The following is an 18,411-nucleotide window of genomic DNA, read 5'->3' as shown; positions in this document are numbered from 1 at the left end:
ACGTGTCACCAATGCATAACTCACTGATATTGATCTCCTCTTCATCATAAACATCCACTTCCGTCAGCCGGATGAGCATTCTGGACAAAATACTGAGGAACTGCAGGTAGGCACCTGTCTTCCCAATCTGTGAAGACATTGGAGTTGGAGCCAACGCTCAGTATGGCCTGTCTACGTGCAGGCACCAGCTGGAGCACCGGACAGGCTCTGTGTCACCTATCTCTTTCCAAGACCTCACCTCATTAAAGCAAGAGCCAGGGGGATGCAAAGCCATTTGAGGGGAAATGTGACCTAAAGAAGGATGGCAGGCCACAGAGGGACTCCCGTGAGCAGCAGACCTGCCTGCTTATAAATCATGGCAATGCATCTCTACTTTTAATTGGCCACATTTTCTAAGCTGTTAGAAATAGGACTTTAATAGCAAGCTGAAGAAAGGTTGCTTCAAAAGATGAATTGACAATATAAAGCGTAATAATGTCTTAGAAGAATCTTGTATGGGGGCACCTGGGTGGCTCAGTCGGTGAAGAGTCCAACTCTTGATTTCGGTTCAGGTCAGGATCTCAGGGTCGTGAGATCAAGCCCCGCATCTGGCTCTGTGCGGGGCATGGAGCCGGCTTGAGATTTGCTCTCTCCCTCTCCTGCTGCCCCTCCCCCCCATGCACTTGCACTCTTTCTCTCAAAAAAAAAAAAAAAAAGAATCTTGCATAATTAGATTGCTAATCTTGCGTTAATCGATAGGTCTCTAATAAGAGAACAAAATCTGTTGTGCAAGACTTAAAAGTCTGGCATCTCATTTCTCTCCTCCTAAGGCCAGGAAAAGAAAATGATTTTTCTTCTCTTCCTGCTTTTTCTTCTTGTATCTTAGAGTTCCTCGCTCCCTCAGCCACACACCAGGCTAGGACACTATTGAGTCTTAGTTCACTTTGGTCACAGGTGGTTAAACGGGCACCTGTGGGCTAACCTCCCACCCTGTTACTCTGGGAATGTGCTTTCTAAGTTCTCAGCTCAATGCCTGGCTCATACTCTGTACTCAACAAATGTGGATGAACAGAAATAACTAACTTTAGAAAAGAAAATATGAAATAAGACCGGGTGAACGTTCAGAGAAAATACTTGCCATACATGTAATAATAGACAAAGGATTAACATCTATAATCTCTAAAGGGCTCCTGCAAAGCAAGAGAAAAAGGTCAAATGCCTAAAGGAAAAGTAAATAAGAGAAACACACCAGAAAAATCACTGTGAAAGTCGTAGCAGTGACCCATAAGTATATATATTCAACCTTAATAAAACTATAATATACTATTTTTCACCTATCAAATGGGTGAAATTTTTTAAGATAACATTCAATAACATATGACAGTATGGAGAAACCTGGATCCCCTTTTTCAAATTTATAAAAAGTTAATATATGCTCATTCATTTAAACATTCAAGAAATACAGAGTGACGGGCGCCTGGGTGGCTCAGTTGGTTAAGCAACTGCCTTCGGCTCAGGTCATGATCCTGGAGTCCTGGGATCGAGTCCCACATTGGGCTCCCTGCTCAGCAGGGAGTCTGCTTCTCCCTCTAACCCTCCTCCCTCTCATGCTCTCTGTCTCTCATTCTCTCTCTCGCAAATAAATAAAATCTTTAAAAAAAATTAAAAAAGAAAAATACAGAGTGATGGTGAAGAAGAATGTTTACAAAGCCCACACCCTCTTCAGTGGCAATTCCGCCAGGGATTTCTTTTTGGTATTTCCGCACACAGAGACATATACATACACACCAATACTTATTTTCCTAATTGATATTACACTGTGTATATATTACTCTGTAACTTGATTTTTTTCAATTTCAATTTCAAATTTTTCAATTTAAAACCTTAGAGCAATTTCAGTGTCAGTATCTAGAGATCTACCTCCAACTTTCTATGACTGAACTGTGTGATACAGTCGTGCCCAAATTTATTCAACCGACCTTGACCAATGGAACTTCAGTTGTTTCCAGTTTGGTTTTTGACTATTGTAAACAATCCTAAAATGAAAATTCTTGTACATGTTTTTGCGGGTTTGCATTTCTTGGAGCAGACTGTAAGGAAATTAACAGGCTGAGTCCAAAGGCAGCCATCATGAAACGGGACAGGACGGTATTGATGGGGGATGAAAACAGCAGTAACTGACCCCACAGTTACCTGCTCTCTATGGTCAGGCTGTACTCCAGGCGCCCTGTGGTTATTCTCTCATTTACTGCTCACATCTCTGACTCAGGTGCTACTCTTTTCCTCATTCTCGGAGAGGACACTGAGGCACAGAGAAGGCTGGATCCTGCCCAGGGTGCCAGGTGTTGTCTGAGGCAGAATTCGAGCCCACTCCGGAGCCCACCTCCCACCTCTGCACTGTTCTGACAAAGCCCCTTCCAAGACCTGACACGGTCATCTTCACACGCTCCCAGCACTTGGCAGATGTCTCCCATTTTGACAACTGCAACGTCTTTTGTTGTTAGGAAAATACAGTGAGGTGAGAGGTTGGGATAGGGACAGGCCTCCTGCCTCCCCAATACGTTTCACCAAAACCTTCCGGTGCAGAACCCCGGGTGGGTTCTAATTGGCACAGACTGGCCGTGGGGACCAAATGAACTAATGTGGGAAGAGCAGAGTCAGGGTCTGAAGGAGCACCCACAGAGAAGCTCTCCGCCCCCACATCCCACGAGGCAAGCACCTGCGGTCCGAGGCTGGACGTGAGCCAGCCGTGGGTGGCAGGCGGGTCCCGACCCCCAAGCCCCCGCCCACTGTGGGGTCAGCCATCAGAATGGCAAGATGTGACTAAGGGGGTGCTGTCAGCCCCAAACCGGCCCCCGCGGGCGTGAACACGAGAACCCCCACGCAGCCCAGGCCCCAGCCAGGCAGCACCCACCTGGGGGGGCCCGCTGAGCAGGAGCCTGCGCGGGTGGAAGCCGTCCACGCGGCCCTCGGCGCGGTTGCCGTAGTCCATGTGGTTGGGCCGGGGCACCGTCCACTGCCGGTAGTAGAGGGACTGCTCTGTGGACGTCATCGTCTTGCTGAGCAGGGGGCGGAAGGAGCTGGCCCACATGACCGAGTGGGAGGGCAGGAGTGAGGCGGCCTTGGGCAGGCCGCTGCTGTCGGTGGCCGTGACCATGTCGTACACCAGCTTGGGCAGGAAGACGATGGGGGGCTGCCGGCAGGCCTTGGTCATGGAGCACTGGGAGGCCTGCAGGACGAGCGTGCCGGCCGCGGGGGTCACGGACGAGGAGGAGGAGCCCGAGGAGGAGAGCTGGGAGGACGACGGCGTGACCGACACCTGGACGCTCCTCTGGCTGGCTCTCAGGCCGGAGTCCGGCTGGGGGGCCAGCCCAGGGCTGTGCCTGCTGATGACCGCCGGTGGCCCCCGGCTCGCTTGGGGCCTCTGTCTCTCCCCGGGGGCCCTGCCCTCCTCTGAGGGGCCGCAGGGCTGTGGCGACCTGGCCCGCTCCCCCTGCGACGGTGGCCCGGGCTGAGCCGAGGACTCGCCGCACAGCGCCGAGCCTGGGGAGGGATGCACCTGTCAGTCACGCCCCAGGGAGGACCCTCGCCAAACCGCCCACCACTCCTGTTCCTGTGACACAAAGTACCCGTACTTGACAATCACTGGGAACTTCCACGAACGAAAACGAAATCCCCCCTCTGGGTACACAGAAACTTTTGTCTTAGGACAGAGCCACGACTTGCTGAAGAAAGCGAGCCGGTGTCACGGGGCGAGACTTCACCCCACACTCACCCCGGCACCCTGCACACGGCCTCAAAACCTCTCCGTTGCAAGCCCCGACCCAATCTGTTCCACAGCACCGGGCTCAAGCTCCGCACACGCCCCGTGCAGGTGTTCCCGGGACGCCGCTCCCCGCTGTCCCTCACCTCACCAGGGAGTTCACATCTAGCCTCTGCACCAGCACAGTGGCAGCTTCTCGTGCAAACTGCCAGGGAGCCGCGTGGGACTCAGGACTCAGGAGGCTTTAACCAAACGCTGGAATTACCTTGCTTTTCGAAGGATCGGGGGAGGAAACGCAGAGCAGCCAGCCAAACCAGGACTTCCTTCCTCCCCTCCCCGACGTGCACCACGTTGAGGCCTCGGGGAGTGTGGCCACATACCGGGCAGCACCCTGCTCTCTCATATCATCCCAGCCATACGCACCAGGGCTCGCGTGGCGGCTCGCGTGGCAGCTCACGGCAGCCCTGCAGAGCTCAGGCCCGCAGAAAGCAGGGCAGACGGGACACTGCATCGTTGTCTTAACTCTGTCCTTTCCCAGGAGACGGTGTGGACAGAAGACAGACCCAGGGAGGCCTGCCTCAGAAAGGCCTTCCGGCCACCCTGCAGCACTTGGCTCAGCCTGCACCCCATGCACCACGCTGCTCAGGCAACCTCCCCTCTGGATCTGAGCTCCCCCCAAGGGCCCTACCACTCGGCTCCACGGCTGCATCTAGCGCCCTTCCAGACGGCTCACGGAAGGAGGAAATGCAGCACTGGCCAGTCCCCCTCGGCTGGAGGCTCCTGCTGAGATACCCCGCGCTTGGGCAAGGCACTTGAAGCGACTGGCTCAGTGTCAATGGACTAGCCCGAAGAGCACATATGGGGAGGCTGTGAGGGACTCGGGCACTGGCCTGGGACAAGGGGGACAGATGGGCCTGAAGGACATCAAAGAGGCACAAGATTCCAAAAGTAGACCAAGGGAACCCCAATGCCTTCATCTGCTTCCCTAGGTTGTGAGGGCCAGCCCAGTAGGACCCTGAGGATGGACACCCACATGGACGTTTCTCTCCGTCCACCCCCAAACCTCAGTTGGTCTGTCCCCAGTTGAATCCAGGGAAACTGTCAGTCTATAAAGATGAGACCCACCCTCACCCAGGTCTCCACCCTGACTCGGTGGCTGCGGCCAAGTCTCACCTCCCTGGGCCTCCATTCCCGCATCTCTGAAATGTATGGCAGCCGAGGCCATGAGAAGCATCTCGTCAGAGACCCCTAAGACCTCAGGACCTTCTTCCGAGGAGTCCTGGCTAAGAAAGTCACCGCACCTAAATGAAGAACTGCAGAAGGAGAGAGCCTCGCTCATAGCCTGGACATTCTACTCCTGAAGACGCTGCACAGACCAGTGTGTCCCCAGAACCTTCTAGAAAGCTGTCCCACCAGGACTGGGGAAGAACAAAGCACGATTCCTCTCTATTCTGAATAGCACAGATTCATTCACTCACCCATTCGCCAGCTCCCTATATTGTTTGGGGCAGACGACACCAGAGGCTACAGCATTTGGCTTTTCTGACTACCCCGAGCCGAGGACTAGGTCTCCCTTCTGCCGGATTTGTAGCTCCTCTATCTTTCTGCCCTGACTCGGATACCAAGTCAGTTCTCGGTAATGGCTGCACAGGAAGACCGCAATGCTGTTTCACGTGGGCCAGTCCTGACTGCTCCCAGACACCAAGCATCCCTTAGGCAGAGACTGGGCATTTTACCCACACTTCCCTGTGGTCTGGGTCCCAGGCTCAGGGACCACCTGTTACCTTTTGTTGCTTTTCTCCCAGGGAATCTGTGTCCACTTCTCTCTGCCTTTAGACTTGACAAGAACACCTGACCCCAGCCCCTCTCCTCCCCCAGGGCACACTGATTCCCTAAACCAACAGGTGCCGGGGGAGCAGCAAGGGGACACTGCCCAGCACAGGCCACCGAGGGAGACAAGAGTCCATGATCTTCTCCCAGGAACTCTGACGTCCTGCCCAAACTCCTCACATCCCAGACCCCAATCCAGAAACACAATCTCTAAGAAGCTCCAGTTCTTCAAAGATTCCCTTATCTTTCCAGTTCTAGGTGAAAATAAAGATCTCTTTTCATTCTCTGAAATCTCAAAAGAAACATCCAGATGTGCACTCTTTCCCACCTGGAGACTTACTGGATGCTTTAGAGGAGAGGGACGAAGACACCGAATCGTGGGAGCAGGACCTCTCCCTCTTCACCGGGCTCCTCTTCTCCGAAGTGGAGCCTGTTTCAAGACACACATGCTGAAAACGCCTCATAATCGTCATCTCGTATGTTCGCCCAGTACTTCAGAGTTTGCAAAGTGTGTTCACACCTAGCATCCATCCATCCATGCATCCATCCATCCATGCATCCATCCATCCATGCACCCACCCATCCATGCATCCATGCATACATCCATCCAGCGAGCCACCCAGCTACCATCTTGCAGGCACCCGCCTCTGACAGAGCCCCGAGGAGACAGAAGGGGGGCAATGCAGGCCAGTCAGGCATTCATGGCTCATGGAGGCCCCTTCTCACAAACCACAGCTACAGATGTAAGGAGTGCAGAGAGAGACCTGGGAGCCTGGAGGCCAGGCTCCCGCCAGGCACAGAAAGGCAAGAGCAGGTGACTTTCTGGAAGGAGTGACCCGACCTGAGCCCTGAAGGGCCAGCAGGGGTTTCTAAGTGAAGCACAAAGGAGGGGGAGCTTGAAGCCATGGGAGAGCCTCTGTGTGGCCCAGAGGTGACAAGAGCAGAGCACAGCCAGGGAACCCTGATGAGCTGAGTGTGACTAACAGCATGGGGTACTGCGTGAGAAGCAGTGAGACTAGAGAGGTAGGCTGTAAAATGCCAGGAATGCGGATTCATCCCACGGGCAACGGGGAGATTGAGGCATCTTAAGGTCAGGGTCACAATCACGTTTGTGCAAGGTTGCTACAGCTCCAGCAGAGTCTGTCCCGGAGGCCTTTTAGTCTCTGTCTTACAGGTGAGCAATCTGAGGCCAGTAAAGGAAGCACGACGTGTCCCAAGTCACACAGCCAGCAGATGCAGCGGGAAGAGAAAGCGGGTCTTCCGACCCTGCATCACACCCCACAAACGCGTCCCATGCTTTTATAAACAGCTTTGTCTTTTTTTTTGCTGCACTGTTGACAAGTCAGATGCCTTGCATTGCTCTGATTTACGTGTCCTATTAAAATACAGTGTTGGATTTTCATGTCTTGGAATGAAACCGGCCTTTTCTCATCAAACTTCATAATAAACCCAACCTGTTGGTTCACATAGGAAATACGCGAGCAAAGCTTATATGGGGCAGTAAAGTCACTGACTAGTCAAACCGAGTAGGAAACGGAGTCCTGAGAAATTGCAATTTTCCTTCCTATTCTCTAAGAATTCTAGAGCTAGGAAGAACCAATCGGGGTTTCCATTTTCTCATACCACCAAAACTGGGGGGGGAGCAAAATCTGAATGCAATCAGGGATGTGCCATCTCCTGCAAAGACGTATCCAGATAGTGCTCATCGGAGCTGCTGACCGTGAGACGGGCCCCAGGGCCACACAAGGGCAGGCTGCCCCCAAGATGAGCAGGCAAGGTGGACCTGCCACCCCTCACCTTCCGTCACCAGCTCCTCATCCTCGTTGTCTGTGCTGCTCAGCTTTTCCGCGTCGCTCTCTAAGGGCTCGTGCCGAGCCCCCTTCTCCAAGGGAACCTCATTGCTCACGAAGTAAGCAGCCAGGCCCAGCTCCTGTTCCAGGGCTGTTCTCACCAAGCAGGAGGAGTTTATCAGACGCAGGTCGCAGTACCTCAGAGACCTGGAGGGAACAAGAAGGTATCTATTGAGTGTCTTCTACAATGAGGCACCACTCCCAGCGCTGGGGGGAATGGGGATTGGGACCAGCCCCCGGCCGCCTCTTTAGGGCCCTAGGACTTGTGCAAACAGAAAAGCAGATCACAGTACAGTGAGCCCTTGGCAACCAAGTCAGTTTAACAGTAAGTCTCCTGGGGCACCTGCTATGGATTCAGCCCTGTCCTGCATGTCATCGAGAGAGCATTTTCAGGCCAGAAGAAAAGCAGACTTGAACCCCAGCTCTGCTACTTCTAGGGCCAGAAACTTCCACAAGCTGGGCAACCTCTTTCAGACTCAGATTTTCATCTGAAAGATGAGAATTAATATTAATAGCCATCTAAGTGCACTGTTTGAAGACTATATGCAGTCAGTGGACATTTAATTATTCAATCAGCACTTAAAATGTGCCAGGACTGTGCTAGATGCTAGGGATAGGATGACAATCAAGTCACCTTTACCCAGCCTGTGAGGACACCGTGTGCAGTAGCCCTCGTGTAAGTGTGGGGTGGCCCAGGGGAAGGATCCCCGTCTTTGGAGTCGGGCAGCCGAGAGTCCATGGTCCACCAGGCTTAATCTCTGTAAGTCCCATTTCTTCACTGCTCAAAGGGGACACAAATGTTACCTTCACTCAGGGTGATAGCAGTGAGAGTAAAATGAAATACAGCACATGAGAAGAATCCAGTACAGTGCCAGCACATGACAGGAACCCAATAAATGTCAGTTCTTACTCTTTGGTTATACCCGGAAAGATGTGCGTGGCCACCTGCTCTTCTCCATGGTATTAAGTAAATCTTCAGGAGCCAACCTGTTGCCACCCATTCAAGGAACTGCCTTACTGGAGGCCCAGTGACCTTCTGTCCTGAGTGTCTACCTGTCCGTGTGACGGCCTAGAGACCCCAGGAGACACTGAGGGGGCTTGCAGCTGACTTCTCCGTGGCCGTGGTCTCCAAAGGAACACAGCCTTTGAGACAGTCAGCTGTGTATGTGGAAACCAGCTCTTCCTAAGGGGCATCAGCTGCCTCCCCACTTCCCAGAACACCTCCTACACCGGGAGGGCCCTGCTATCCCAGCAGCGAGATACCAGAAGTGGAGCCTTGACCCCCAAGATGATCAGATACTTTCCTAAACAGAACAGTCATCCCCAATGCACATGGTGATCCTCACGGGAGAAACTGAGGGAGGCATCAAACCCTAACCCCAGCTGGAAGACCTCCACCCACCAGGCCCAGCCACAGCCATCCCACCCCGTGAGCCCAAATGGTGCCTGTCTGAGAATTAGGAAATGCTGCCCAGACCTCAGACACATTTCAGTGCCACAGGCTGGGAAACTGTCATGGTGAATGCACAACTCTATGATGACTCTGAATGTAAAGACTCCACCTGCCATTGGGCACTGGAAGCCTGGCCCGACCACCCCCAGAGCTGTGGGTACAGGCAGCTGGCTCTTCAAAGACCCCCAGGGCCACACAGCCCCCTCCCCTGACCTCGGTAAGGACTCCCCGTGAGGGTCCATCCCACTGAAGATCAGGATGCACGGCAGGCCCTCCAACTCCAGGTAGGTCTGAGGCCTCCACTCCGCGTCCTCAATTTTCTGCCACATCTGCAGATAATTAAAAAGCAATAAGGCGGGGAGACTCCTTTCTTTCGGACTAGCCCAGCTCTGACAGATCTATGGTGTCCTCCTCCTGACTGAAAGCGTTTCGTGAGAAGGACAGATAAGCACATCGTCTGCTTCACGGCTGCATTCCCAGCCACACTGCCTGGCACGTGTTAGTGATCCACAGAATATGTGCTGCCTGATCCTCGGGAAGAAAAGTGCATATCCTCAATTGGTCTAACCTTTTTACTGTGCTTTCTCAGCCATGCCTCTCCCTCGGTTCCTGCTCACCTCTTCTCTCAGGATTCTTTGTAACCCTCCTACTTTTTCCCTCACCTCTCTGTGGGTTCAGTGAGAAGCTGGGGGCCAGGCACTGTGCTAGTCTGCGGGGGGGCCTGAGGACTATGGGGGTGGTCCCTGCCCTCCAATGCCTGGAGAAAGAGCCAGAGAACAGGCAGGGAGCACCACGTCAGCCCCACAGGAGCTGAGTTCTGCAGGCCGATAAGCGTTGGCTAAACCAAGGAGGAGGAGAAGCACTCCCAGGAAGAATGAAAGGCACACGGCAGCCCAGAAGTTTAAAAGAGCAAGACAAGGGGCGCCTGGGTGGCTCAGTCGGTTAAGCATCTGCCTTCGGCTCAGGTCAAGGTCTCAGGGTCCTGGGAGTGAGCCCCGCATCCGGGTCCCTGCTCAGCGGGGAGCCTGCTTCTCACTCCACCCCTCCCCCTACTCGTGCTCGCTCACTCTTTCTCTCTCTCAAATAAATAAAATCATTAAAAAAAAAAAGAGCAAGACAATGCATTGGGGGCGGGGGGCAACATTTATAAGTAATTTAGTACTGCAGGTAGGGACAGGGCAAGAGAGGCGGCCAGAGGGTTGGCCAAGCATGGAGGGGGCCAAGGTGCTTATCACCACACCATCACCCCTCCCCCCTACTCTCCCAGGCACCTTCCACCCCTCCTGTCCCTGCCCCCAGCGCCCACCTTGAGCTGCTTCACGAAGTGCTTCCCGACAGTGATGCCAGAGCTGGGGTTGCCCAGGATGATCTCGAAGTGCTCCTCCAGGGCCAGGCGAGCCCGCACGTGGGCTAGCCGCTCATAGGCCACGGCCGCCAGCGGCGAGCAGGGCACCCGCAGCAGGACCATGAGCCCGTGGCCGCAGGGGCACTGTTTGGGGGAGTTGATGAGGTTCTGGGTGATCTCCAGCGTCTCCACCGATGTGTAGTCCTTCATCTGCGAGAGGCCGCTCACAGCCATCATGGCGGCCGCGTAGTGCTGCACGAGAACAAAGGTCCTGATCACCGCGCTGTGCAGGCGGGGGAACCTGCAACAAACAGAGACACGGAGCCATGACCGGGCTGCTGGCCACCTCCAGGACGCCCGGAGTGCTCCGGGAGGAGGAGCAGGGCCTGCGCCCAGCAAACGAGGGACCCAACACAGCCAGCGATGCGGGCACGGTGACCCCCAGGTGGCATCCTGGTTGTGTTTCCTTTCGAAGCTGGTTGTTTCAAACCTGAAAGGGAAGCCTTCCTTAGAAGTCAAATCAAAAATTGCTCTGTCACTTCCAGCTAGGAAAGAAGCGCACAGGTTTGCTGTTTCTCTGTGCTTTCCAGCACCTGGTGCACCATAGCGGCTCAATAAATATTTGTGCAACGAACAAAGAGAGGAGTGAATGAAACAAACGATGGTTTCATCTCTCATCAGCTTAATTTGTACAGTAATCTGCCCCCAGTTCCCACTGAAAATAGAACCACTAGCGATCAGCATGTAAGCGCAGCAATCACATTCCCCAGATTGAGGGCGACCATCCGAAGGCACACTTCTGCGTCTGTTTCAAGGACAATGAGTAATCAGAAATGTAACTAGATGTGATTTCACAGATGAATTACAAATCAGAACATACTCAGTCAAATCAAGAACCCCAGTTGGGCTTCAGAAACTGTTACCATCTGTGTTTCCACAAAAAAGTGGTGACCCCGCCAAGACCACATGCCCTCCAGGCACTCTTCTGACCCACACATCAGAAACAGATCTGGAGGCCATCCCCGGAGGCCACTGTGTTTCTCTGTAGGAACAAACTGACATCTGCTTTACACATGATGCTCTTGTGGGTTTATTTCTCTGGAATGTATCCCCTGACACAGTGGCTTTTTGGGGCGAAGATAAAAAAAGTTTCTCGATCTACAAAGATTGGCCCCTTACCATGGCCATGCCACCCTGAGAGTTCTATCAGGGCAATCAGTCACCTTCCACAGAGTTTCTGAGGTCTTCTCTTGTCTACTATTCTCCTCCTTTTCTTCATTCTTTGTCCTTAGCATTTCAACTACATCATGGATTCTATAAGTTGGAGAGCTGGCTTGCTGTCTCAGGAAGGCATGACTGATCTGCAGATTCTGGCACAAAGGGGACTCAGCAGTCCAAGGACTGCTTTGCCCTGCCCCTGGTGCACTGGCCAAATAGTGCCCAAGAAGAAAGGAAGAGAGCAGGGTGGAAAAGGAATGGTCTCCCCTGCCCTACAGTACTGCCCGCACTGTGGTGGCCCCTTGTCACCCTGAGCAAGGTGGGATGAAGGGGGATGAAGAAGGGCAGGATGTCATTTGGGAGGAAGCATACTTTCTCCCCATCTCTGATATGGTGGGAAGTACCAGCATTCAACTCTGTTCAAAGGACAAGGAGAGTCAGAACAGGAACCATATTTACCCATCTGAAATGACAAAAAAACTGGACAAATATATGAAACAAGAGTGTTTCAAGACATGGGGCATCAGGAAGTGAAAGACGGTGATCCTTAGAAATGGAAAAATTGGAGGAACCCCCAGCTTCTTCCTTGAAAAAGTTTCTGGAATGTGCTCAGGAAAGGGAAACCGAGGCAAAGCATCAGTGGTCTCCCTGACTTGAGGAAAGGCACTGGAGTCCAGGGAAATCGAGTAGCAAGAGTTCACAGGGGAGAGTACCAGAGAGGAATAAGCTGCACAAAGAGAGAACTCAGGAGAGCTACAGAGTGTCCCCCAAGTCATCAGTTGAGTAGTGATCAGTGCACATAGGTGAGGAAACTACTCAAGGCCAAGAAAGAAATCATCCAAGAGAATTAAAAGGAACAATGCCTCAAGCTCATACAGGGTTTAGAATAATTCCTGTTCCCATTGCCAGCATGGAAGACCTCAGAATTTGTGGAACATTATAGAATATTTAGAGAGTTTTGCCTTGGTAGTGGGACCAAGCCCTGTACTAAATACTGCTCTGGTCCTGTCTAACAAAGCTCAAAGCTTAAAGCAAGACCTGAAAGGATTAAACCATCACCAAGTAACTTAACTATATCCCAGAACAAAGCTGAAGATTTATAGGAATACAAATACATCCAGCCCCGACAAGGTGAAATTTACAATGTCTGGAATCCTCTCAAAAATTACCAGATATTTAAAGAAGAAAATACAACCCCTAATAAGGAGGGAGAAAAATCAATCAGTAGAAACTGACTCAGAAATAACACAAATGATAGAATTAGTAAATAAGAACATTAAAACAATTATTGTAACTACATTCCATACATTTAAGAAACTACAGGAAAGATTAAGAATGGTAAGTGGAGATATAAAAAAGACTCAAATTCTAGAGATCAAAACTAAAAAGCCTGAGAGAGAAGATGAACTGGACCCTGAATTCTCATGGGAGCTACCATCTTGGTACTTGGACTTGCCCTGCCCTGCCAGCATTAATAGATGCATTCAGGGATGGGTACCTGACCCAGGACAGGTCATCAGTCTTTTCTTGGAATTTTTCAAACAATGTTTAAAACAATCAGTCCCCCTCTAGAAGCTGAAGACTGTGTAATTCAGCAGCAATGAGGGGTGATGTTTTCATGGAAGAAGCCAGTGCAATGAGATACAATACAGCCAACACGAAGAGAGGTACCAAAGACAAGACAACACAGTCACAGCAGTGTTTAATACCTAACTTAAGTTGCTCCTGAAACCAGCTGCATCTCTGACATTCTGTGGTTTATTTATTCAACCTCTCCTTTTATTTCATGACTCACTACATTTCTCTCCTTTTCTTAAGGTAGTTCAAGTTGAGTTTCTGTCACTTGCAAGGTAGAACCCTGATTAATAAACAAACACAAGTAAATGTTTATCATCAATTCATCAATGTGCATATACATTCATGCATATGCTACCTGAAATTGTCTTTCTTCTTTTCTTAGAAGACAACTTCTTCTCTTAGGAGAAGAATTTCTTCCTGTCATATAAGACTCCTTTGCTTTTATAAAAAAAAATATATAAACAAACAAACCGGATATGACTCACAGCAGGAAAAAAAAGATTAGTAAATGTGAAAACACATAGCAATAGAAACTATCTAAAATGAAACAAAGGGAAACAAAAACAATAACATCAGAGAGTTATGGAACAACTTCAAGCAGCTTAATATATGTGTTATTGGATTACTCTAACAGAGAGAAGGAGAACGTAGAAAAATATATTTGAAGAAATAATGACTGAATTTTTCCTCAGACGTAATGAAAATTCAATTAACTTAAGTACAAGAAACATGAAGAAAATTATACCAAATCATATCTTAAATTGCTTAAAACCAGTAACAAATTAAAATATTTTTTAAAGCAGCCTGGTCAGCGGATGGGAGGAGCTGGGAGGGGAGGGCACATTACAGAGAGAAACAAAGGTGTGATGGTGGCAGATTTTGTTTGAAACAGTGCAAGTCAGAAGACGGTAGAGCAACATCTTTAATGTACTGAAAGAAAAAACTACCTAAATTTTATACCTAGGGAAAATATCTTTCAAAAATGAGTAAAAATAAAGACACACAGAAGCTTAAAGAATGCATCACCAGCAGACCTTCCCTACAGATGTTGAAAAAAAGTCCTTCAGAAAGGATAACAAAACCAGATAAATCCACACAAAGAAATGAAAAGCACTGGAAGTAGTAACTATGTGCATAAATATAAAAGATGTTTTTAAGAATTATTATTATTTAAATATCTCTGAAAGATAATTGACTATCTAAAGCAAAAGTAATTTATTGTGGAGTTTATAACATATTGAAGTAAAATGTACGAGCATAGATGCACAAAGCCTGAGAGATGAGAAATAGATATACTACTGTAAGATCCTTATCCATGAAATGGTATAATATCACTTGAAAGTAGAAAATAGGTTAAAAATATATACTGTAAAGTCTAAAGCAACACCTAAAAGAACGTACGAGTTACAGCTAATGAGCAAGTGGTGGAGAGAATGAAATCACAAATGCTCAGTTCATCCAAAAGAAGACAGAAAAAGGGAGTCCATAGAACAGATGAAACAAATAGAAAAATTGTAAGATGGTAGATTTAAACACAACCACATCAATAATTACATTAAATGTAAATGGTCTAAACACCTCAATTAAAAGTCACAGACTGTCAGATGCAATAAATAAATAAGACCCCACTATACACTGTCTATACGAAAACAACTTTAAATATAGACAGAAGTGGGTTAAAAGTAAAAATACGGAAAATTATAAACTACGCTAACACTAATCAAATGAAAGCTGGAGTAGCTATATTAATTTCAGAGAAAGTAGATTTTAGAACAAAGAATAATATTCTTTGGGTCATTTCATAATGATAAAGGAGTCAATTCATCAAGAGACATTTCACCAAAGATGACATACAAATGACAAATAACACATGAAAAGATGCTCAACATCATCGGTCACTGGAGAAATGAGTGAACGACTGACATATACTGCATAATTTCATTTATATAAAACACCAGAAAAATGCAAATAGTCTACAGTGAGAAACGGAAAGAAGGAATAATTACCAAGGGGTAGGAGGAAACTCTTGTTCATTATCTTAATTGTGGTGAACGTTTTGCCAGTGTTTACATATGTCAAAACTCACCAAATTGAACACTTTAAATATCTGCAGTTTACTGAATGTCAGTTATTCCTCACTAACGCTATTGTTTAAAAAAAAAAAAAGAAAAAAAAGAGAAAAAGAACTACTGTGTGGGAGGCAGGGATTAGCCCAGCTCTAAATAGCAGGTATAGGTAGAATGTGCCTACCCCTAAGCCTTTGTGGTTGGCCCTATAGGAAGCTCCACAGAAAACATATTGGAATAAAAATGGGAGTTGTTAAGTATCTAAATCTCTTAAATACCAGTAAGTTCATGGTCTTGCAAGCAGACTTCCCAGTCACATGCTAGGGTCTGTGTGCAACACAAGGCAAATCAACAGGCTGGCCATGCACATCGTGACAAGAGGCAGTAACCAATGTGTTCTTACCTTTAGTGCCTTCTGTCCAAGTTGCCTGTTTCAAGAGATTTCCAGATAGAGGATTCCTGGGAAAGGCAGCATGGCACAGTGGAGAGAACATCAAACCTGGCTATAATCCAGGTTGCCACAAACAGGATGTGTGCCCTTGGCCAAATCACTTCCCCTCTCTGGACCTCAATTCCCACAATTATAAGACGGGGTGGGGTGGCTGGGTTAAATGATTCCTAGGCGGTCCTAAGAGTCTCCAGGACTCAACATTCCAGAGTTTTCTATCCTATTCTCACTTAGTGAAATGGAAATCTTAATCTCTGCGCAACACTTCCTGGTCAGCAGAGGGGGAGAGAGGCAAGAAAGGAAGAGGACAGTGGTGAGGACGATGGTGACAGCGGTGATGGTGGGGACAAAGCCATGTCGGTGCTGGCTGCAGCTGCCGTGAGCATGTAATAACGTGTGCCAGGCATGCTCTTAATGTCTTGTATGTATTAGGGGCGCCTGGGTGGCTCGGATGGTTAAGCGTCTGCCTTCGGCTCAGGTCATGATCTCCAGGGTCCTGGGATCGAGCCCCACGTCGGGCTACCAGTTCATCAGGGAGCCTGCTTCTCCCTCTGCCTCTGCCTCTCCCCCTGCTTGTGCTCTCTCTGCCTCTCTCTCTCTCTCAAATGAATAAAAAAAATCTTAAAAAAAAAAGTTTTGTATGTATTAATTCATTTATTCCTCATAACATCCCCATCTGGTAGACATTATTCTCCCCACAGAGGAATGAGAAACATTCCTAAAGTCTCCCAGCTGGTAAGTGACAGACCCAGGACTCGAACCCAGGAAGCGTGATTCTGGAGCCTGACCTCCCAGCACACAACTATTCCTGAGTCAGCACGTGTTCCCGTTTCATCAAACTCTCATGAGAAGCCACTAGAAAAGTAGATTTGTTCATAGGTGAAGGTACGGAAGTTCATATGGGTTCAGTGATTTGCCAAAGGTTAAAACTCACATTTTCCTAAGTGTAAAGCCAGAATGTATGGTCCCGCGGCCAGTCTGGCCTTCTGGCCATGAGACCTTGCTCCATATGGCTTGGTGGTTCCACTATTTTGGAGTCAAGTGACAAGGATTAGGTCTGGCTTCACTACCAACCTCCCACGTGACCTAGGACAGGGGACCCAACTTAAGTCCATTCCTTCCTCTGCCACACAGGGATAACAGTACCTATTCCACTGTGCTGCCATGAGGATATTTTAGGCAATAAACGTCGAGTACTGGGCCCAAAGTGACAGCTCACCAAGCACCCAACAGAAGCTGCTGCATGAGGAGAGCAGGGCAGAGAGGCAGAGGCAGGGCTCCTTCCCTGAGCAAGCGTATGAGCGCCCAGCTGCCCACGTGTGAGGTGGAGAGCGGATTAAGTCCACCAGCATCCCCAAACTGAAAGGGATTCAGCGTCTCAAAAGGCATTCTGGGGAATACTGATCCCAGGGCACACACCAGAGATGCCGCCCATTCGAGCCTCCTCCTCAGGATTGACAGCACGTGTGGCAACAGAAGGCTCGGAGAACTCTCATGGAGAAGAACACCTTAAATGTAAGGTTTCTCAAACACATTTGACCATGGAACCCCTTTTGGCCTAAGAGCTATTTGCATGCAGCCCAAGCACACCCTCCCACATTCCAACATATCACTGCCCATTCCCATCTCTAAAACATTCTGGAACAACGGCATGACAGATATCACTGGCCCCACAGGCAGGGCAAGAAATAAACCAGGATCCCTTTAGTGGAGGGAAAGAGTCACCCAAGAAAGGAGGAAGGTGGCCCCCTTCCTGGAATTCTCTGGCTGCACACTCTTCAGCTTACACTCGACTCCTGAGCATTTTAGTAACTTCCAACAGAGACGTGTACCTTTTTCCTAATGCTGTGACCATGGCCTCAAAGGAACTGTCGTATCTGAGCAAAGGGAGGCTGTGTCCCGAAAGGGTGGACTCAATGAACTCTGACAACCCGAAGTACTTCTTATTCTCAGGATATAAGTCCATTCCCTAAAACAGAGAAGAACATCAGTCACACAAACACTGCATTTGCGGGGATGGAGAGATTCACACGCTGGGCACGTAGATGGCTGGCCCAGGCGTCTTGATCTAAATTGTGCTGATGTGGGGAGCCTCGATGGCTCAAGTCAGTTAAGCATCCTACTCTTGATCTCGGCTCAGGTCATGATCTCAGGGTCGAGAAATTGAGCCCCATGTCAGGCTCCGTGCTCATCATGGAGTCTGCTTGAGATTCTCTCTCTCCTTCTTCTCCTCACCCAGCTCATGTGCATACACACGCACATGCTCTCTCTCTAATAAATAGAATCTTGTAAATAAAAATAAATTGTGCCGACTCTGCAGTCCTGCAGCTGACGTTTTATATATTACTTCCCTCTGCAGACCCAGAGCACGGAGCACTCTATACTTAAAGGATGGTGCATCCATATCAGTCAAGACTTTTCCATTCATCTGACCCTAGTGTCTCTGCCAAGAAACACATCAGCCTTGTTTTTTAAATCCACAACTTTCTTGGTTAAAATGGCTTCTTTCCAACAATTTTAAGCTAGTTTTAGGAATAGGCCAATAAACCATCTTGCGTTCAGCTTGCTATTAAAATCAGCAGGAAGAAATGCATTTATCTAATCAATTTCACTCCCATTGACCTAACATTCCTAGCTCAACCCTCCTCTGCCTCATTTTCTCCATTTGTAAATCAGAGATCATCCTAGCCTCTGCCCCCTATAGGAGTTCATACAATAAAGCACTCAGAACAGTGCCTCCCTAGCTCACGGAAGTGCTACAGAAACACTTGGTATTACCACCAATGATTCCAAGTCTGCTGGACTGAAGCCAAGCATCCGTATCTTTGTAAGTCCCTCAGATGAGTCTGGGACACCCCCAAAAAGTCTAGAATTTGACGTT

The 18,411-nt window shown here is 49.1% G+C and overlaps 1 protein-coding gene across 1 annotated transcript in view; it reads right to left on the bottom strand.

The window, feature by feature from the left end:
* Positions 1-18,411, bottom strand: part of GREB1 (growth regulating estrogen receptor binding 1) — a 67,774-nt gene that overhangs the window by 16,786 nt on the left and 32,577 nt on the right. The window contains exons 16-22 of the mRNA XM_021697573.1: positions 17,363-17,499; positions 10,182-10,521; positions 9,089-9,204; positions 7,370-7,569; positions 5,913-6,002; positions 2,894-3,522; positions 25-127 (exon numbers count right to left, since the gene is read on the bottom strand). Coding sequence (XP_021553248.1) covers positions 25-127; positions 2,894-3,522; positions 5,913-6,002; positions 7,370-7,569; positions 9,089-9,204; positions 10,182-10,521; positions 17,363-17,499 — 1,615 coding nt within the window. The remainder of the gene's footprint in view (positions 1-24; positions 128-2,893; positions 3,523-5,912; positions 6,003-7,369; positions 7,570-9,088; positions 9,205-10,181; positions 10,522-17,362; positions 17,500-18,411) is intronic.

This window comes from Neomonachus schauinslandi, chromosome 10, assembly GCF_002201575.2.
Source record: "Neomonachus schauinslandi chromosome 10, ASM220157v2, whole genome shotgun sequence".
NCBI classification, from domain to species: Eukaryota; Metazoa; Chordata; class Mammalia; order Carnivora; family Phocidae; genus Neomonachus; species Neomonachus schauinslandi.
This window is presented reverse-complemented; position numbering and strand designations above follow the sequence as displayed.